Source organism: Tachysurus vachellii, chromosome 11 (genome assembly GCF_030014155.1).
Source record: "Tachysurus vachellii isolate PV-2020 chromosome 11, HZAU_Pvac_v1, whole genome shotgun sequence".
Classification (NCBI taxonomy): Eukaryota; Metazoa; Chordata; class Actinopteri; order Siluriformes; family Bagridae; genus Tachysurus; species Tachysurus vachellii.
The window spans coordinates 3,385,001-3,407,500 of record NC_083470.1 but is presented as its reverse complement, the minus strand read 5'-3'; the positions used below and the strand labels follow the sequence as shown (position 1 = coordinate 3,407,500).

Here is a 22,500-nt window from a genome sequence, read left to right as displayed (position 1 = left end):
AATAAACAAATAGTTCTTTTTTTTTTTTTTGAGTGAAACATTTATAATGATTAATTTTTTTGTTTATATACAATTATTTTAATGAAGGGTGCTAATAATTTTGCTCTGATTTCGTAGCGTTACTGTGCTCCAAATGGAAACGTCTTGTGCTCTTGGCTACAAAAATCCTTCCAAAGAGCCGATTAGCCGTATGGGCGTGGCCTAAACTAACGAGTGGTGCAGGTGGTGGTTAATTTAGCATTATTATTGACGTCTCTCTCTCTCACACACACACAAACAAACAAACAACTTTCAGCTCCAATGTTTTGGTTGTTGTGGAAGAGATCAGAGACGTGTTTTTTAAAAGAAAAATGTCCTACAAAATGAATATTCCTCCAATGCTCTCGGCCTTTTCAAAGCTGGCAAGTAAATGTAAGAGACAGAGAGAAATGAAAGACTGAACATGTGCCTGAAGCAGTGTGGAGAATCTTCTAGAAAGAATCCTTTCCCTTGGCCGGAATTTTTTAGACTATGTCCAAATGATCATCTTTCTTCCTGTCAAAATCGTTCTGTCTGTCTTTTAGCTGTGTGTGTGTGTGTGTGTGTGTGTGTGTGTGTGTGTGGTTTCGGCTCATAGACATGATTTTGTATGCGTGTGTATGTATTTTTAGTCACAGACATCATTGTGTGTATGTGTGGTGGCTCACAGACATGATTTTGTGTCTGTGTGTGTATATGTGTGATGACTCACAGACATCATTGTGTGTGTGTGTGTGTGTGTATGCGTGATGACTCACAGACATCATTGTGTGTGTGTGGTGACAGACATCATTGTGTGTGTATGTGGTTACACAGACTTATTGTGTGTATGTACTGTATGTGTATGTGGTGACATACAGTAGACATCATTGTGTGTGTGTGTGTGTTTATGTGGTGACAGACATCATTGTGTGTGTGTGTATGTGTATGTGTATGTGGTGACAGACATCATTGTGTATGTGGTGACACAGACATCATTGTGTATGTGGTGACACAGACATCATTGTGTGTGTGTGGTGGCTCACAGACATCATTGTGTGTGTGTGTGTGTGTGTGTGTGTGTGTGTATGTATGGTGACCACAGACAACATTTTGTGTGTGTACTGTATGTGTGATAATCCACAGACATGATTTTGTGTGTGTGTATGTATTCATGTGTGTTTGCGTGTGTGTAGTGCGTATCCAGAGGAGCAGCCAGCGCCAGTGGGATTCTGGTGTGAACTACCTCAGTGCCGCTGCACCCACCCACAGCAAAGCCCCATTAACCTGGAGCAACACCACTCCTACACACTCCCACTGCACTTGTAAGTGCCCCATCATGCTGCGTGTGTGTGTGTGTGCACATATGAAATGTAAATACAGATTACGTACTGAATAGTAGCTTCGACACTTGTGTGTCACCTTCTGACTGTATCTAGATCTTTCTTAGATAAGTTAGATGAAGGTATGTTGTGTTGTGTTGTGTTGTGTAGCTGTGGCATCAGGCAGCTCATCTCAGACTTCAGGCTTTCAAAGTGCTAAGGGCGGTTCTGTGTACCCGAGCTCGTACCCCTGCAGCACTCTGCCCTCGTACCCCTCGAGCCCACGCAGCGGCACCAACAGGAGGAAACCCAGGAGAACAGAGCACAAGAGCTCATGTGAGGAATGATACGGTTGTGACAGATCCTCAGTACAGTATGTGTAACGTATCAGGACATGTACCTAACCCCAGGGAAATAAATAAATAAATAAACATGTTTACAGGGAATGATTTAAAATGAGGAATTCTGTTGTGCTTTTTCTGTGTCTGTGTCTGATCACTGAAATGTTTCCCTTTTTTGTCTGATACCTTTCTCTGATTTTATCTAATCTCTCTGGTCACTGTTTTTCTTTCTGCTTTGCTGTCTTCTTTCTCTTTTGTTTCTTTCCTGTCTGATCTCTCTCTTGTCTCTCTCTTTTATCTTCGGTCTGATCTTTTTCTCTTCTTCTCTAATTATTCTGTCTTTTTATTTGGTTTTGTCTGCTCTCTCTCTCTCTCTCTCCATCTCTCTCTCTCTCTCTCTCTCTCTCTCTCTCTCTCTCTCTCTCTCTCTCTCTTTCTCTTGCTCTCTCCATCTCTCTCTCTCTCTCCTGCTCTCTCTCTCTCTCTCTCTCTCTCTCTCTCTCTCTCATCTCTCTCTCTCTCTCTCTTGCTCTCTCTCTCCCTCTCTCTCCTCTGACCTCTTTCTCGCTTACTTCGTCTCAGATGATCACACTTCTGTCTTGTCTTTTTCCACCCCCCCCCCCCCTTTTTTTTCTTTTTCTGATCTAATTTCTCTCTGGTCTCTAATTATTTTTTGCTGCTGTATTTTCTTTTTGTTTCCTTTTTCATGCCTCTCTGATCACATTCTGTTCTCTCTCTCTCTCTCTCTCACTCTCTCACTCGCTCTTGCTGGTCTGTTGTTTACATTTTTCCTGATGGTCTTTCTCTCATCTTTCTCGGCTCTCATTCTGTACTCGTCTATTTTTCTCTCACCTCTTCATTTTTTCAGTGTCTCTCTCCAGCACGGTGGGTGTTGGTGGCCAGGTGGTGCATGTTGAGAATAATGAGGTGGTGCTGAGAGGAGATCCACTCACAGGCTTCGGCCTACAGCTCCAGGGAGGAGTGTTTGCGACTGAGCCTCTTTCTGCACCCGCCTGCATCCGGTTCATAGAGCCAGACTCACCTGCTGAAAGGTGACGTCTTTGTGTCTGTGTGTATGTGAAAAATACACCTGCACTTCTACATGACCACCTACAGAATATAAGAATTAAAGAATGATGGATAAGATGGTCTGTAGCTTTAATGATAAGCAAGATCTCCTGACATGCTGTGTTTGAGCTTACAGGTGTAAAGGTGCGCTAGCTGCTAGTTCAGTTCCAAGACCATAAAATATTGACAATGCTTCATCTAATCTCATTACTGTGTGCTACACATATTCCTCCGCAGACGCTCACTAAATGTTAGATGCCTTCAGATTTAAAGTGAGCTGTAATGAAGGCACAGCACACAGAGCTAATTAGCTGACATTGGAGCTGCACATTATATTAACAAAGGAGATGATGCTGATGCTGTACATGGAAATGTGTACACGTTGGTTAAAAACTAACAAAGTAAGGTTATGTTAGCAACATAAGCCATGAACATAACCAACATTGTCTGACCAATCAGAATCGAGAATCCAGCGGCGCTGTGGTATAAATGATTTCACATACGAATATTTGTTACGAAATAAACCTGTGTTGTGAGAGAACCTGTTATTCATCGGTGAGTGATTTTATAGGTGTGGAGTGCTGCAGGTTGGAGACCGAATCCTCTCTATAAATGGAATCTCAACTGATGACGGAACCCTGGAGGAGTCCAATCAACTTCTCCGAGACGCAGCTCTGTCCAACCAGGTCACTCTAGAAGTCGAGTTTGACGTCGCAGGTACCTGAATGATGTTGCAGCCCTGAACACGAATGAAATTTAACAGATGAATTTAGCAGCATGGTTAAAAATAGAGAGCAGGGAAGCACACAAAGCAGTAGAAGTAAACATGCACATTATGCATCTATTATGACTCTGAGGTGATGTGCTGCATGCATTCTAAAGTTGTACCATGTGATTGAATATGCGTTTGAATATAAATAAGTATTAGGGGAGTAGATTTAGGGTGCCAGGAACATACAGGCACAGAGGCCACACCTCCTTTTTATAAGACTGACAAGCAGAGGGATCATGCCTTCTTCTCTGGGACTGACAGGTACAGAAGCTATTCCTCCCTTACTGGGATTTACAGGCATTTAAGCCACTCCTTTTCTGGGACTGACAGGTACAGAAGCCACTCCTCTTTTACTGGGACTGACAGGTACAGAAGCCCCTCCTCCTAATCCAAGGATCAATAGATTAACCATTCAGAATTTTTGTGTACTGCCTTTGTCAGAGTCTGTAATCCCAAGCAGCGGTACGTTCCATGTGAAGCTGCCAAAGAGGCGTGGCGTGGAGGTGGGCATTACTATCAGTGGTGAGTATTTGACCAGTCGCTGGTGCTGTGGCTTAATTATACACAAGATCTACCCGATATACGTATTATTCCATTTCTGTATTAATTAAAAGGATCTCTATGACACTGACACTAATTTTACGACATCGCAGCCAGCAAGAAGCCGGGCCGGCCTCTGATCATCTCTGAGATAAAGAGAGGGAGTATCGCTCACAGGTACATTCACCATGAAGCAACATGCATGTGTCTGTCATGTAAATGAACACCAATGAGGAGAGCTGAGTATATTTTATATTTTATGCATGTGTACTGAATGGCATGTGTGCGTGTGTGTGCTCACAGAACAGGTACACTGGAGCCTGGCGATCGATTGTTGGGCATAGACAATGTAAAACTCGAGAACTGTGGAATTGATGAGGCCATGGTGGTCCTCCAGCAGGCGGAGGACATGGTCAGACTGCGCATTCAGAAAGATGAGGACAACTTGGGTTTGTGTCTCATCAGTCATTTTTTCAGCACCCGGTGAGATCTGGGGGGCACGGTGGCTTAGTGGTTAGCATGTTCGTGTGTGATTGAGTGAGTGAATGAGTGTGTGTGTGCCCTGCGATGGGTTGGCACTCCGTCCAGGGTGTATCCTGCCTTGATGCCCGATGCCGCCTGAGATAGGCACAGGCTCCCCGTGACCCGAGGTAGTTCGGATAAGCGGTAGAAAATGAGTGTGAGTGAGAGAGCGAGATCTGATAAAAGCGTGTATATTATGAGGCTCATCATTTACGGCACACATTCAACAAATCATAGAAATGTTCTTGTATTAAAGATCATCGAAAAGATTTAAACAGTTTTAATTGTTTTAGAAAGCGGACCAACATCCTTATTGCGCTTGTCACCTTTAATTCCAGTGCCTTGCAAAAGTATTCACCCCCTTTTTTGTTGCTACACTAATGCCCTCAGTGTAACTACCTTGACCTCCTCAATGTATAGTTACAGCTATGCCATATTTAAATAAATAAATAATGGTGCTACTTGATATGTCCAGAGTTTCTACTGATAGAAAACGTGTACAATGTAGTTTGCAATCTTCTGGACAGGGGGCAAATACTTTTGCAGGGCATCATGGTGTTTCTTTTTTGCTTGTTTGTTTGTTTGGTGTTTTTTTTGTTGTTGTTGTCAGCTGTTGATGTTTAGATTTTGCTGTGTCTGTATGCTGCAGATGAGCTCGAGTCCTCCGGCTCTGTGATTTTCACTGTGGAGCTGAAGAGACACGGAGGTCCTCTGGGAATCACCATTTCTGGCACAGAGGAGCCCTTTAACCCGATCCTCATCTCCAGCCTGACCCGTAACGGTCTCGCACACAGGTACACGTTCACATGCGTGCGTATGTACACGTACAGGATTAGCCTGAGGGGTAAATTTATATTCCTTCTGTATGTCTTTCGATACTTTCTGGGAATGTGCTTTTTTCTATTAGCTGCTGATTTAATATAAAAGTCAAGATTTTTGACTTGCTAGTTAACCAAACAGTACTGTGTGTTTTAAAGCAGACATCCCAACCATCTATATTTTCCTCCTGTACATAGTTTATTTCTTTTTTCTGTCCATACTGTAGATACTGCAGTAAAACTTTTCCCTATTTTTAATTGCCCCTATTTGTGTGTGTGTGTGTGAGAGAGAGTGAGAGAAAGAGAATGGTACAACGGTGTCTAAACTAGTGTGTTCTCACCCTCCTTATCTTATGACCCGTGTTCAGACAATTATGTTCATCTCAAACATAATTCAATTTAATTATTAACATAATTAAAACTTAAAAATCTGTTGGTTCCTGATTGGGCCAGTCCTTGATTCGAAATATCTGAGAAAAAAGGTTATTGCCATGTAAAAAAAAATCTTAAGGAGGGGTGTGTGTGCATGCATGAGCAGAACCGGGGCTCTTCATGTTGGTGACCGTGTGCTAGCTATCAATCATGTGAGTCTAAAGGGGAAGCCGCTGAGCGAAGCCATTCACCTGCTGCAGACTGCTGGAGATGCTGTGACACTGAAGATCAAGAAACGAACTGAGTGTGAGTGTGAGCGTGTGTGTCGGGGTGGGTGTGTGTCTGTGTGTGTCGGGGTGGGTGTGTCTGTGTGTGTCGGGGTGGGTGTGTGTCTGTGTGTGTCGGGGTGGGTGTGTGTCTGTGTGTGTCGGGGTGGGTGTGTGTTGGGGTGGGTGTGTGTTGGGGTGGGTGTGTGTAGGGGTGGGTGTGTGTCGGGGTGGGTGTGTGTCGGGGTGGGTGTGTGTCGGGGTGGGTGTGTGTCGGGGTGGGTGTGTGTCGGGGTGGGTGTGTGTCGGGGTGGGTGTGTGTCGGGGTGGGTGTGTGTCGGGGTGGGTGTGTGTCGGGGTGGGTGTGTGTCGGGGTGGGTGTGTGTCGGGGTGGGTGTGTGTCGGGGTGGGTGTGTGTCGGGGTGGGTGTGTGTCGGGGTGGGTGTGTGTCTGTGTGTGTCGGGGTGGGTGTGTGTCTGTGTGTGTCGGGGTGGGTGTGTGTCTGTGTGTGTCGGGGTGGGTGTGTGTCTGTGTGTGTCGGGGTGGGTGTGTGTCTGTGTGTGTCGGGGTGGGTGTGTGTCTGTGTGTGTCGGGGTGGGTGTGTGTCTGTGTGTGTCGGGGTGGGTGTGTGTCTGTGTGTGTCTGTGTGTCGGGGTGGGTGTGTGTCGGGGTGGGTGTGTGTCAGGGTGTCCGTGTCGGTGTGTGTGTGAGTCTCTGTGTCTGTGTGTGTGAGAGAGAGAGAGAATGTGTATAAGATTCTCTGTGTTTGTGTTACTGAGATTTTGATGAATCTTTCATGGTCTCATGTCCTCATCTCTCTCTCAGCTGTCATGGAGTCAGACTTGGGCAGCCCACTGAGGGCGGGATCTTGTCTGAGTGATGCTGAAGACGACAGCTCTGATTCGCTCAGGCGCTGTAAACGTTCTGGTCTTCAGCACCTAGCCACGCCCCCTAGCATGGATTCAGCCATGGACTCATGGGATGGCTCCGCCCTTGATGCTGGCTATGGGAGTCAAGGTGAGGGATGAACTAACTGTTTAGTGTTAAGTTTGTAATGAACTCAAAAATTGCTCTGACCCATAAGTACCTCAGGAGCTCTTGGATGCTTAATTCAACTCAACCACAAACTGTAGAAAGGAAATTATTTACAGTTCACATTTACATGTTTTACATTGACCTTATGTACTTTCCAGTAAACAAACAAATTGAATTGAGCATTATTAAAAAAAAAGGTTTAAATAAATCTGCGCTATGAGCCGAGATGCCGGGCTGTGGGGGTTTCTTTGTTTTAAACAAAAAAAAAAAATTAAATTATATTTTATTTCTTATATTTCATTTTGTTATCATTCAAATTATGTTTAATGCTTGGTATTGATTTTTAGAATTTTTACACATTTATACTTGAATAATATCATTTTTAATTCTGTTTAATAATAATTGTTATATTTGCAATTCAAAAGGGGGAAAATGGAGATACACAATTTGTATATTTGTAAACAAATTAGAAATTTGAAATAATTCTTTTATTTAGAAATGTATTTGATTTATTCCGTTTTTATAAGCATTCTTTCTTTCTTTCTTTCTTTCTACTTAAATGCTTATGCTTAAATTTTAAAAATCTAAAAATGGAAAAAAATTTAAAAAAGAATAATTCAGCAAAAATTCATTGAAATAACGGTTACTTCACACCAATTTGTAATCAGTTGTAGTCATTTAAAATTGAAAAGTCTTGCTTTTCTCCATCTGCATGTCCAGGGGCCTACATCCATCAGACATCCGACCTGAACATCAACCCTAATGAGTGGAGACGAACCAATCAAAAGAGCCCACTGGCCTCCAGGAAACACACCCACTGTGCTGCAGTGCATGATGGGAAATCAGGAGAAGATGACTGGAAATACCATGGGTAAAATTACTTTTTTTTTCCTCCTTGTAGTCAGTATTGACATTTACTAAAATGTAGTTTATAAAATCTGTAAGATATTTCCGATGCCTCCACATTAGACAGCTCTCACCTTGTTGTGTGTGTTAATTACTTACACTCATTTACAGTATGGGTCTGTCTGCTTTCTCTTAGGCTCTCATCTGCTAAAGCTAACAAAGCCATAAATAAAAAGCACTTGGTTATTTTATCCCTTAGGGAAGTAGTGTGCTTGAGGTTTCTTAGAAATCACAGCACTGTTGATCATAAACCATCACTTACTTTTTAGCATTTTCATTCAAAGAACTTTGTACAAATCTTGACGATCATCATTATTTTTTCCTTTTTTACAAAAAGTCAAGAGATTCATTTATTATTGTAGCAGTATTTTTTTTAAATTTTGCAATGACTAGCACCATACTACACATCCAGAAAACATGTTGATGTATATAAGTGACGTGACGTACGGTGACCCATACTCAGAATTTGTTCTCTGCGTTTAACCCATCCAAAGTCAAGTCAAGTCAACTTTATTTATAGAGCACATTTAAAAACAACAGCTGTTGGCCAAAGTGCTGTACAGAATTTAAGCATATAATAGAATACAAAACAAGATACAAAATGCAACAACAACAGATAATAGACTAAGGTTATACCAGTGAGCTTAACTATGATCATACGCAACAGTAAAAAGATAAGTTTTAAGAAGAGACTTAAAATCTGCGTATGTTGGGGCTGTTCTTATATAGGGTGGTAACTTGTTCCATAACTGTGGTGCAGCCCCTGAAAAGGCGCGATCACCTTTTGATTTCAATCGAGTCCTAGGAACAGTCAACTGAAGACTACCAGTTGCCCGAAGTTCCCTAGAGAAATTACATTGTAACAGAAGATCAGAGATATAGGATGGAGCCAATCCATGGAGACCCTTATAGACAAACAGCAGTGTCTTAAAATGAATACGAAATTTAACCGGAAGGCAGTGCACACACACACACAGCAGTGAACACACACACACCGTGAACACACAGCTGGAGCAGTGGGCAGCCATTTATGCTGCGGCGCCCGGGGAGCATTTGGGGGGGTTCAGTGCCTTGCTCGAGGGCACCTCAGTCGTAGCCAGCCCAAGACTCGAACCCACAACCTTAGGGTTAGGAGTCAGACTCTCTAACCGTTAGGCCATGACTTCCCCCAGTATATACAGTCTAAGACATGGGTGTAAATCCTGTAAAAAAAAACCAAACGCAAAAAATGCATTAATAAACAGTTGAGTTCCCCCTCCCCTCCTCTTCCTCACAGTGATTTGACCCACTGCCTGCTTTCCCAGTTCATCTCACCTACTCTGCACACACGAGTCAGGTGTGTGGCTACGGCTCAGTTAATGTTGAACTCCATTAAGTAGGGGATTTTATTCACTTTAAATAAAGCGATTCTCTTTAATGTAGTTGATGCAGACTCATTCATAAATTAGGTACGGCAAAAATGCCGATTACAGATGTAATTTTCCATGAATCCGCTATATTAGCGATTAAAATATTACTTATCAAGTTAACGTTAGTTTGTTTACAATAGCTTGTTGCATAGTGCACTGCAACTAACACGCCAAAGCCGCTTTGTTGTTTTTGTACATAGAGCATTTAGTGTAAAGTGATTATTTAATAATTGATTTTGTTACAAGACATTACTTATTATATATATATTTTTCACAATAACAGTCATGTTTATATTTTATTGCATGTCGGTGGCTTAACTGTAAACAACACAAACAATACATAGTTTTGAAGAAAGATCTGCTTTGTCATTGAACCTGAGAAAAACTTTGAAAATAACCATAATGACGCGGTCTCCAAAGTTTTTCACTGTGGGGACATGTCTTTATAAGTACAATTAGACTGTATTATTTGTGTCCCCCTTCAAAAATTGCTCATGAGAAATTTAATATTTATTGTCCCCCCCCTTACTGTTACATGAAATTTACGCCCATGGTCTAAGGTGGCAGCTGCTAAACAAGTGTTATTGATGCATTTGATCAAATTTTTCACGTTCCCCAAATGTATTCAATCAGACATGAAAACACACACATGCGGGTATAAAAGTGTTTAAAACCGGGACAAAAGGTTTACCACTACTACCATTACTACTGTGTGGCTGAACAGAAATTATGGACATTACATATATCCGTAAATAAATACTAGCCATTTTTTTACCTATTACATAAGCAGTACTAGTAAACAAGGGTGAGGATTAGCATCTGCTTCCTGAAGCTAATACATCTTTTCCAAATGCTTTTTTTTTTCATTTAAACTTTACCACCTAAGACAGGTTGCAATTGAGCTTTTAGAGTTTTTACAGTGAAGGTTTTGTGGTGCATGGGATTTGAACTCATGACTTTTCTGGGTCATAGCCCAGCACTTTAACCTTAACCATAATCACTTTCTAACATGTTTGAGCCTGAGGGAATGTAGCACATGGTGGACCTGATCATTAAGTGATTATTTTGGCACCAAAACAAATGTGTACAATTTTCCACTTACTCCGAAATCAGCCAAGATGTGTTTTGTGTCTGAGGTTTGCGTTTTTTGGATTTGCACCGAACCCACAAACAAAGGACATCTTTTTATCCCCCAAATATTTTCCGTAAATATACGACTACCTCTATAAATGATAAATAAGCCTCTACGTTGTTTTGCTGGCGGCTTGAATTAAAAAAAAAAAAAAAAAAAAAAAAACATTCATGTTGCATATTGTGAATAGAAACATCTGATCATGTTGCTATGTTCATGTTTTATCTGAATCTCTTTGGGTTAGTGGAAAATTGTAGCCTCTGTTTTTCATTTTTCTCATTTTGTTTTCTGTGCCAGAGGATGTGAATATGATTATTGACTAGTATGTGGCACAGAAAAACAATCTTTTCTCCATTGCTTTTTTTTTTTGCTTTCTCTCTTTCTCAGGTGTTCTGTCCTTCATCCGCCTTACTAATCACACTCGGCTCTCCGGCATCAACCTTTTCTATTGCTTCTGTTTTTCAAAACACCGGCCATGTCTCAAAAGGCTGTGACGGCTTCAGCTCTGTGTGTGTGTGTGTGTGTGTGTGTGTATGTGTGTGTGACTCTTTTATATATTGATATCTTACCAATGCATGTGGTATTAGTGTTTTGGAGATTTTAAAGCAGCTTTACAGTAGAGGGTGCCAGAGAGAGAGAGACACAGAGAGAGAGAGAGAGAGACCGACAGACAGAGAGAGGGGGGGGAGGGGGGGATGAAAAACTCCAGGACTTGCATTACCCAGGATGCTTTGCATTGACGCAGATCCGTTAGCCCCATGCGTTGCCGTGGCAACACCGACACTCAGGAGACCTATTGGTCGCAAGCAATGCAGGATTTGGAGACGTGCGGCCAATCAGAGATCCTCAGAGAGCTGGAGGTAAATACGTGGAGATGCTACTAATATTTCTGAACTGCTTTTATTTACACTGAGAAACAATTTCAGAGCAATAGCCCTTAAATAATTAATAACAGCTTAGCAAATAATATTCATTTAAAATGTAGCTCTTTATAAAAAAGAAATAAAATAAAGTCACGTTGATGGTTGACTTTTTGAAATATTTGTTGAAAAATATTGGCATTTTATAAATAGTTTTTAAATATTAAATATTATAAATCATATTTTTAAATATCAATTTTGAAAAATATATAGATGAATGTAACAATATAATTATTTTTCTAATACATATATTTATTTTCCTAATTCGAACGTGAAGGCCACCATGATGTCGGGCAGCACGCTGAGTTTGGGGGACGAGAGCGAGGTCTGTAACGACGGTGAAATCAAACTTCCACCCTTGGAGCTGAAGCAGTGCTGGGACTGCAGCACAGATACAGAGCTAAACGATACGAGCACCACCGCCGTGCCGTTAGAGCTGCATAAGGTAGAAATGACTCGATCTCTGATTTATCCTCACACCTGGTGCAAAGCGACACCACTGGAAAAAAAAACAAATGAGCTAGAAGCCTGATGGAACCGATGAGTCAAACTAAATCTTTGATAAATATCTTAGTGGCATAACACAGACTTGATGAGCATCAGCATCGCATCACTTGTTACTTTTGCATCTCTGAAGCCCCGCCTCCAAAGTTCTGAATTGATGGATGCACTTTAGAATTTTTAAATACAGACTCTCTTGACAAAATATTTATCTCAGCATGAGATCTTCCTAATACTGAGGAGTTGATGAAATCACCTTTGTTATTGGGTTGTGAAATGAATGAATCTCTCTCTCTCTCTCTCTCTCTCTCTCTCTCTCTCTCTCTCTCTCAGATCTGTGTGTTGAAGGATGAAGACAGCAGGGATTTTGGCTTCAGTGTGTCTGATGGCTTGTTGGAGAAGGGTGTGTATGTCAATATGATCCGTCCGGACGGTCCTGCAGATCGGGCGGGTTTACAGCCATACGACCGAATCCTTCAGGTAAACGATCTCCTGTCTTCTCAGGATACTCAGCGGTGTAGGATTTAGGATAACAGTTTGCTTTTTGTTAGTCGTGGTGTTGCATGTTTCTTTTTATACAGTAGTAACTATGCTGGTGTACTGCAGGGAATGTGGATATTACTGTAGCTACATGACTAGAAGATGAAGCCTTTATTATTGTCACATATACACTACATTACACTACACTACAGCTATCTTCACATATCCCAGGATTAGGGTCTGAGCACAGGGTCATGGTCATGAAGTAGTAGAGAGGGTCGATGGCCTTTCTGAGGTGTCCAACAGTGGCAGCTCGGCAGTGCAGGGGTTCGAACTTCCACCCGACAACCCAGAGCCATAACCTCCTGAGCTACAGCTACCACTGTGATGGACATTTCGGATCATATTTGATTTATAGATCATGACGAATCATGTTTCAGGACACCAGTAAAAAAAAAAAAACCCTGACCTTTTAAAAGAAATCTAAGGAAACGTTCCACTGTAATGTCTTGTCGTTCCCTGACGTTCGTCTGATTTATGTCGTTCTTTTAAAATTTTAAAATTTACTTATTCTTTGATCAAGTCACATGCTGAGAAATCTAAAACACTTCCGACTACAGAAGTTCTTTCCTACTCGTATGGTGAAATAATCGTATTTGAGCTGCATGTCTGAACACATCCTCTGTGTCTCTGTATCTCAGGTGAGTCACGTGCGCACGCGGGACTTTGACTGCTGTTTAGCCGTGCCTCTGATTGCCGAGTCGGGAGATAAGCTGCAGCTTGTTATCAGTAGGAACCCTGTCACAAAGACACCTCAGTGGTCCCCTGAAGACAGTCAGGACTCCTCTGACGCACTTCCTACTGTCTCTGTCCGCAGCTCGAAAAAGGCCTACCTCAGGCCTGAGATGGTTCCACTGAGCGGCGGGTTACTGTAGAAGAAAGGAGTCTGTGTCTGTCTCTCTCTCTCTCTCTCTTACTCACACACACACACACACACACAATTTAAACCACTTTCCCACATCACTTTTTGCCACACGCAGGTTTTGTTTCCATGGCAACACTTTTAAAAAATAATTTAAGTTGATCTCCATATTCACTTGTACACTCTGTACTTTTTGTCTGTGTCCAGTTTAATTTTAGATAATTTTCAGTTCCCTCACTGGTTTAGGTTCACACACCTGCATGCACACACACACACACACACACACACACACACACACACTCATGTTTATAAAAACTATGATGCACAAACAAAATGAAAGCAGGAATATTCACACTCACTCACCTTGAATGTTCAGAGACCAATTATTAGCAGATCACCCCCCCCACCCACACACCCACCCACCCACCACCACCAAAAAAAATGTCCTGCCTACACTCTGAATTATTTTTTTTAATGAGCAAATGATTTGAGATGGAGATTCAACGTGTGTGTAAAACCGATTTCTGTATATCTTTCGATCCTGTTTTTAGCCTGTCTGTGTTTTCTAGTGAGAAACCAAGGCTTTGATCACGTCTGCTTATTTTATACCTGAGTAACATGTGATGAGTCTGATCATGTGTGAGATCGGATTTTAACTGTACTTCTTTTAAAAAAAAAAAAAGTGGTCATTGTTTTAACCCACATTCCTTTCCTGCTCTACACTATGTGACACGTGTCTGAGTGTAATAACCGATAACGGATAACGTCTATATGTAAATGAGCGCTTTTATTATTGGATGCAAAAGATTCTTTCTTTTTCTTTTTTTTTTTTTAAAGCAAAATAAATAAATATAAACCACCGTGTTTTATTGATGCTAGATATCAGAAATGTCTCTCCGTAATTTCAGGCTGAAGACTGAACGAAGGTTAATCACTGTGTAAGATTTAAATTTTATAACGTTAGTGAGATTAGGGCAAAAAGGTAATGACCACAATCATTTACATTATATACAATGAGTTAATGTTCATTCATTCATTTTCTACCGCTTATCCGAACTACCTCGGGTCACGGGGAGCCTGTGCCTATCTCAGGCGTCATTGGGCATCAAGGCAGGATACACCGTGGATGGAGTGCCAACCCATTGCAGGGCACACACACACACTCTCATTCACTCACGCACTCTCATTCACTCACACACTAGGGACAATTTTCCAGAGATGCCAATCAACCTACCATGCATGTCTTTGGACCGGGGGAGGAAACCGGAGTACCCGGAGGAAACCCCTGAGGCACGGGGAGAACATGCAAACTCCACACACACAAGGCGGAGGCAGGAATCGAACCCCCAACCCTGGAGGTGTGAGGCGAACGTGCTAACCTCTAAGCCACCGTGCTCCCTGAGTTAATATTAACTAGTTGAATTTTTTTATCTTAAGTTGGCAAATGTTTTTTAGCACGACAAAAATTTAAAAAAGTCAATGGTGGATAAGCTGAGTTGAAGCCTCTGGGTTAATATTTGGTAATATTTAATATTTAATATTTGGTAAAATCACATAACTGCAAACACAGCTACAGCGTTTTCTGCATTATCTACATGTAGCGATGTAGATAATGCAGAAAACCCTTTTTTCCCCCCAAATGCCAAATGAATCTTCTCAGCCTTTATTAAATGCATTTTTGCCCAATAACGACATTCATCTCTCACTACTCTCAGTATGAGCTGCTCTTTCAAACCCGTACTAACCTCAAGACAGGCAGTTTAACAAAGAGAGAAACTTTGGATTTTTTTCTTTTCACTACAACCTTTCAGTGTACCTTTCAATCCTGTTGACCCTGAAGTTCTTCTCTCTCTCTCTCTCTCTCTCTCTCTCTCTCTCAGCTTCGCATGTATTCTTAACCTTCATTTTCCTTCATAAGTTTTAATTGGAGCGCTCCTATGCACCTGAGTCATTTAGGTAACGACCCGAGGCAGCCTCCGGGACCGGGACCCAGGAGCGCTGACATGTTTGTCAGCGTTAGCTCAATTAGGCCGACGTGCCGTCATAACCCTGCGCCCTACACTGACAATTCAACTGAAATGCTCACTGAGTTCAATTCAATTTTTTTCAATTCAATTTATTTGTATAGCACAACACAGTAGTACAGAAAGAAAAAAATATAATAAAAAAATAAATACATTTAAAGTTTAAAATTAATTTTAAAAATATTAGTTGAGGGGGGCACGGTGGCTTAGTGGTTAGCACGTTCGCCTCACACCTCCAAGGTTGGGGGTTCGATTCCCGCCTCCGCCTTGTGTGTGTGGAGTTTGCATGTTCTCCCCGTGCCTCGGGGGTTTCCTCCGGGTACTCCGGTTTCCTCCCCCGGTCCAAAGACATACATGGTAGGTTGACTGGCATCTCTGGAAAATTGTCCGTAGTGTGTGATTGCGTGAGTGAATGAGAGTGTGTGTGTGCCCTGTGATGGGTTGGCACTCCGTCCAGGGTGTATCCTGCCTTGATGCCCGATGACGCCTGAGATAGGCACAGGCTCCCTGTGACCCGAGGTAGTTCGGATAAGCGGTAGAAAACGAGTGAGAGTGAGTGAGAATATTAGTTGAAAATACTATATATCTTTAACATCTATTCCTAATGAGCAAGCCGGAGGCGACGATGACAAGGAAAAACTCCCTGAGATGCTATGAGGAAGAAACCTTGAGAGGAACCAGACTCAGAAGGGAACCTCAATCTAAGAGTTCATGTACCAGGGCTGCAGTGGGATTGAACTGAAGTTTAAAAGCTCCTAGTAGAAAAGCCAGCAAACTTTGTAATAAGAGCTGTATTTAATATTTTCTGAATAATTTCTAGACAGTTCTAGCTGCAGGGTCTCTAGATCTATTTAGAGCTTATGTTACTGTCTGTGAAGCGGTTCATATTCTCGTATTCTCCATACGGGCTTCCTCCAGGTTCTCTGATCTCCTTCCACCTTCAGAAAACATGCCATTAGATGGATTGACAACTCTATAAATTCTCTATAAGTGTGAATGTGCGTGCATGTGTGTGTGTGTGTGTGAGTGTGTGTGTGTGTGTGTCTGAGAGACATCCTGTGATGAACTGACTTTACATGCTGGTTTTATTCCCACTTTACCTTTGTTATTCCTGGTATAGACTTCACCACACCTCCATACTGAAGATGAGTGAATGGATGTTCATGTACTAGAGTTACAAGTAGATGTTTAATAAAAAATAAATAAGGATTTGCTTATGGTCTTTTCTGTAATGTTTTCCCATCAATCTTCGATAAAACCACTGAAAGTCAGTTAGATTTTAGTAAAAAAAAAAAAAAAAGACATTTACATAATAAATGTTATGTTTCTCAACAAAATTGCTGAAAACGTCATTTAAACTCACAGCATTTGGCAGACACCTTTATCCAGAGTGACTTACATTATCTCTTTTTTTTAAATACAGCTGAGCAATTGAGGACAAAGGGCCTTGCTCAGGGGCCTAACAATGGCAGGTTGACGGACATGGGATCGATCAAACAACCTTCTGATTAGTAGCCCAACACCTTAACCACTAGGCTAGAGCCTACCACAGCCGCTAAACTAAACTCTAAACTCGTTTCTTAATGACTAATATGTATGTTGTAGACAGCGTGACTGCGACCATTTCAAATTAAAAACCCAAGACTGTTACAGAGCCAGTGTCGGACCCTTAAAAAGGACCGATAACCTTCAGATCGTCATTTCCTCATCACCTTAAATAAAAGCAACAACTAAACTGAAATGGTAGCGCGATTAGTCATTAAAGTTTCAAGCTTCAAACTCTTTATTCAGGTAAATGAGAAAACTTGAAAATGTTTTCAAGTTTCTTTCTTGTTTGATTGTTTCTTTAAAAAAAAAAATCAAACAGAATTAGCACTTCATGGGGAAACACTAAGCTGAGGTTAGCAACAATAACTCACATCCGCTTTATCGCTAATCTCTCACAAGCTAGCTAGCATGACAGTATCTCTGATGATTAAAACTAGCCGACCGAACATTTTTGGCAGCAATCATCACACCAAAACCGTGTGAAATCCTGGAGGGACTTTTTAAACTGAAACTTATATAAAATATATTAATATACGATGACAGAGAAATGTAGAGATATTTGAGGTTTGTAAGGAGTAAAACATCAAGCCTTTTCTTTAACATTGTTAGAAAAGATTACAGCAATAATAATAATAATAATAATAATAATAATAATAATAATAATAATAATGGGGGACACCTCCAGGGTCGGGGTTCGATTCCCGCCTCCGCCTTGTGTGTGTGGAGTTTGCATGTTCTCCCCGTGCCTCGGGGGTTTCCTCCAGGTACTCCGGTTTCCTCCCCCGGTCCAAAGACATGCATGGTAGGTTGATTGGCATCTCTGGAAAATTGTCCTTAGTGTGTGATTGCGCGTGTGTGAGTGCCCTGCGATGGGTTGGCACTCCGTCCAGGGTGTATCCTGCCTTGATGCCCGATGACGCCTGAGATAGGCACAGGCTCCCCGTGACCCGAGGTAGTTCGGATAAGCGGTAGAAAATGAATTAATGAATAACAATAATAATAATAATAATAATAATAATAATAATCCCAGACAATTGTTCCCAGAGGAAAAAAACTTTTTATTTAATATCTAAATGATGCAATATGCATCTCGAAACAAGTTCATAACAAAGCTACTTTGGTTACACAAAATGTTTCGGTTTATTGAATCAAATCCAGTTACAGTATATTGTATTTGTTTGAATGTTTTTTTTTTGTTTTTTTTTTAAACGCTGGTTTAAATTGTTCATTTTATTACATGTATCGAGCTGAAAATGATAATAACAATAATAATAATAATAATAATAATAATAATAATAATAATAATAAAAAACAGACAAAACCACTTGTTTACAGATATTGCACACTGCAAGTTTAGGCTAACGTTTAGATAGAAATGTATGAATACGTTCAGAAAAAAATCGAGGCGAATCACTGAAGGTTCACGATTTTGCACCATAGAAAATGGCTGATTCGAAAAGGCAAAGATGATGGGAGAAGGAATACTCGTGAGCGTGTTCACTGCCAGTCAAAGACTCCTGAACACCTGATATATAAAATATAATTCAACTGATGGAAATATGACATTAATTACTTTTTTTTTTGGCCAAATTCTTAGTTCACAATGAGTTGGAAAAAAATTCTGTTTAATCGCCTGAGGGAAAAATTTAAACCCGAGCCTCAAACGTCGTCTCTCGATTGTCTCGACTGATCATCAACAGGGAAATAATCAGAGATGAATTCACTCACTTCTGTATTTTTGGCTGGATTTCTTGTTGTTAGGTTAATGAAACACTTTTGTGTTGTTTTCTCGGAGTGTTTGCAAGCTTGTCTCTGTCGTGATAATGTACTTTATAATATACAGTATGCACACTGGTCAGCACTATCCTGTGTATCCTGTGTATTTTGTGTATTGGTCTTGTAGTGTTTGGTATTGTTTGTCTTTACTCTGCACATGTTGCACTTTTTTGTGGCTTGGACTTAGCTCTGTGTTGTTCTGTGTAGCTCCATGGTCCTGGAGAAACTCTTCATTTCACTGTGCACTGTGTCAGCTATATACAGTATGGCTGAAATGATAATAAAAGCTTCTTGACTTGACTGGACTTTGATGATGATGATGATGATGATGAAACTGTTCAGGTTTATATCCATCTATTTAACACCTTAATCAAAGTGACATTCAGATTAGCTGTAACATGCTTTTTCTTTCTTTCTTTCTTTCTTTCTTTCTCTTTCTTTCTTTCTTTCTTTCTTTCTTTCTCTCCCCACTCTCTCTTCCTCCCTCCCTTTCTCTTTCTTTCTTTCTTTCTTTCTTTCTTTCTTTCTTTCTTTCTTTCTTTCTTTCTTTCTTTCTCTCCCCACTCTCTCTTCCTCCCTCCCTTTCTTTTTTTCTTTCTTTCTTTCTTTCTTTCTTTCTTATACTCTGCCTCTCCCTCTCTTCCTCCCCCTCTCTTCTTTGTTCCTTCATTACACTCTGCCACTCTCTCTCTCCTCCTTCCTCCCTCCATCCCTCCCTCCCTTTCTTTCTTTCTTCCTTCCTTCCTTACACTCTCTCTCTCTCTCTCTCCTCCTTCCTCCCTCCCTTCCCCCTTCTTTCTTTCTTTCTTTCTTTCTTTCTTTCTTTCTTATGTGGTACAGTGTGTTTATTACTTCTCCATTTGTTAATCTACCTGATTGTTAAATCTTTGTAGTCAGATACCAAGACGAGAGTTAGAAAGAAATACACATAAATAAAAATTTACATATTTAAAGTTCTTAATAGCTCTAAAAACTTTCATACGCTGACACACTGAATTAAAAGCCACCTCTTGGGATGACACATGCTATTCCAGTCCTTTTATCTGACTGACCACCATTAACACTTCTCTCTCCTAGGATGAAGAGTCTCCTGCTCCATCCACACGACCTCATTCTGAACCGTTTGTAGAAGATGAACTGAACATGTGGACTTTGCCATCATCATCACCATCATCATCATCATCATCAGCAGCAGTACAGACAAAATTAGGTAATACAAATCTTTTAGTAGAACGTGTTCCAGTGGAGATGTTCTGGAGCTTTATTAATGAACTTCATTGTATCATTGACTGTTCCAGCCAATCAGAAATGAGGATTTTCATGAACAGGGTATAACTACAATTAAATTGCGTTGAAACTCAGACAGAGGCATTTTCTAGGTTTTTGACTGGCAGTGCGTGATAATTACACAGGACACGAGGCTGTCTGGAGTAAATCCGGAGTTTTCTTTGTGAACAAACGGCAAGGAGAAAGAACAACGAACAAACAAATGAATCGGATGAAAAGGTGTCTTGCTTTCTGAAAGGCATTAAAAGGAGGGACGGTTATTGCTGGACTACGGGTAAACAATTTACCCTCGGACTCAGCAGTAGGATGATCAGGCAACCCTGAATTTTTTTTTTTTTTTTTCTAATTAAAAAAAGAAATCGATTTTAAATCTCCTCTCTTAAATGAGAAGAGCAGCATGAGATACTTAGCATATATAAAAAGCACAGCTGCCTACGTTATTAGAGCAACACGATGGCTGTGTGTGTGTATATATACTGTGTTTGTGTGTGTGTGTGTGTGTGTGTGTGTGTGTGTGTGTGTGTGTGTATGTGTATGTGTGTGTGATCTGGCAGTGATTACTAAAGTGCACAAAGGGTTTTAAAAAGGGCACCACTGGGAAAAATGTGCACACACTTGAGGACGTAACCCTCTCCAATAAATCAAATATCTGTGCGTGTGTGTGTGTGTAAGCAGTGCAGAGCTTCCGCACAATGCGGAGGTACATTCAGCTTCATCAAGACGAAGAACGCTGTACAGGAAACCTCACTGTACAATAAGGGTCACTGCCACAAACTGTCACTTATACACCTGCTGATTAGTGGAGCTAAAAAAAAAAATCAATCCACTTTTACTTCGCCGCTGTCTTTGTTATTTCTCTTTTTAAATAAAAGGCTCAAACGTCCTCCTAAACAACTTTCACAGTTCCTAGGACGAGGCGGCGTCTCTCTCACCTCAACCTCAACAAATCTTAGCGTTACTAGCAACGATTACAGTGATCTCATAATAACAACAATACCACAATAATAATAATAATAATAATAATAATGATGATGATGATGAAGATAATAATGATTAGAAAATTTCCTAAACAGCAAAGGATAGTATTGGGAGTGTAAATGATTATTTCCGACCTCCCCGTGTAAAAATACGACTAGAACACACTATGAAGCAGTCTGATCAGAGTGAAGGAGAGAAAAGAGGAGGAGGTGAGGGAACACGCTTCTCTCATAGAGAGTCTCACATTGTAGTTTCTACGATGGTGTGGGTGTGTCTGGTGAGGGCGTAAGTGCCGTTAGGGTCGAGCGGGTGGAGCAGCTCACTGTTCTTCAGGACGCACTCTTTCGGACGAGAGCTTGCTCCTTTCACCGGCGCCGCCACGGCTTTGATCCGCTACACGAACACACACACACACACACACACACACACAACATTAACGACAAGTCAGAGTCGTACGATACGTAACATGGGTCATGTGAAGGAAATCTCAGTGTGTGTTTATTTATATATATTTAATCACTCAGTATGTTTACATTCTGTTACACTTTAATACCCTCTTTTATACACAAAACACTACGCATGACTATTGTGCAATAACATTTCTATCTATAGAAAAATTCATTCATTCATTCAGTCATTTTCTACCGCTTATGCAAACTACCTCGGGTCACGGGGAGCCTCAGGCTTCATCGGGCATCAAGGCAGGATACACCCTGGACGGAGTGCCAACCCATCGCAGGGCACACACACACTCTCATTCACTCACGCAATCACACACTACGGACAATTTTTCCAGAGATGCCAATCAACCTACCATGCATGTCTTTGGACCGGGGGAGGAAACCGGAGTACCCGGAGGAAACCCCCGAGGCACGGGGAGAACATGCAAACTCCACACACACAAGGCGGAGGCGGGAATCGAACCCCCAACCCTGGAGGTGTGAGGCAAACGTGCTAACCACTAAGCCACCGTGCCCCCTATCTAAATATTTACTGACTTATTTATTTTCTGTCGTCTTGCCTGCAATTGTTTTTATTTTTTTATTTTTCGCTCAATTCTTAATTGTAGCTTGCACCACTTTCTAAATGAATTGTACTCTAAGGACTGCTTTCATTTCTACTCAGTATAGTGACGATAAAATAATCTTGAAAAAGCAGAATGTGATTCAAGGTCTCTGAACTTATAGATAGAGACCAATTATGCAGTGCAATTGTTTAGAAGTCCTTAAAACACACGCATCCTGTTGTTGATTACTTTCCTCTACCAGCACACCAGCAAAGCATTTCATTCCTTACTAACCGTCTACAGGAACTCACCTCAATCAGCGAGCCATCAGATTGGATGATTTTCACCACCACCACCATGGGGATGCAAATCATGGAGGCCAGTGCCAGACACCAACCAATTCCGATGGACCAATCAGGATACTCGTACACTTTGTTATAAGTGAGGGGTTTGTATTTAACCAGCGAAAACACGAAACAGCCCTGCAACAGGAAGGAGAATGGTGAATGATCCATGACACACTTCAACCTCTTTAAATACCTCTCTCTCTCTCTCTCT

At 41.2% G+C, this 22,500-nt stretch overlaps 2 protein-coding genes across 6 annotated transcripts in view; one reads left to right on the top strand and one right to left on the bottom strand.

Moving 5' to 3' along the window:
• Positions 1-14,141, top strand: part of grip2a (glutamate receptor interacting protein 2a) — a 36,237-nt gene extending 22,096 nt beyond the window's left edge. For 2 of the 3 annotated variants that reach the window (XM_060882328.1, XM_060882330.1), the window contains exons 10-24: positions 1,194-1,322; positions 1,491-1,655; positions 2,529-2,712; positions 3,300-3,445; positions 3,942-4,022; positions 4,154-4,217; positions 4,344-4,489; positions 5,212-5,356; positions 5,919-6,058; positions 6,844-7,035; positions 7,774-7,924; positions 11,246-11,360; positions 11,698-11,865; positions 12,255-12,401; positions 13,103-14,141. In XM_060882328.1, the coding sequence (XP_060738311.1) occupies positions 1,194-1,322; positions 1,491-1,655; positions 2,529-2,712; positions 3,300-3,445; positions 3,942-4,022; positions 4,154-4,217; positions 4,344-4,489; positions 5,212-5,356; positions 5,919-6,058; positions 6,844-7,035; positions 7,774-7,924; positions 11,246-11,360; positions 11,698-11,865; positions 12,255-12,401; positions 13,103-13,336 (2,207 nt within the window). In that variant the 3' untranslated portion in view covers positions 13,337-14,141. The other variant, XM_060882331.1, reaches the window with a different exon arrangement.
• Positions 14,142-17,936: 3,795 nt separating this feature from the next.
• Positions 17,937-22,500, bottom strand: part of slc6a6a (solute carrier family 6 member 6a) — a 27,257-nt gene continuing 22,693 nt past the window's right edge. For all 3 annotated transcript variants that reach the window (XM_060882452.1, XM_060882453.1, XM_060882454.1), the window contains 2 exons: positions 22,254-22,424; positions 17,937-21,329 (listed from right to left, as the gene is read on the bottom strand). In XM_060882452.1, the coding sequence (XP_060738435.1) occupies positions 21,177-21,329; positions 22,254-22,424 (324 nt within the window). In that variant the 3' untranslated portion in view covers positions 17,937-21,176. The remainder of the gene's footprint in view (positions 21,330-22,253; positions 22,425-22,500) is intronic.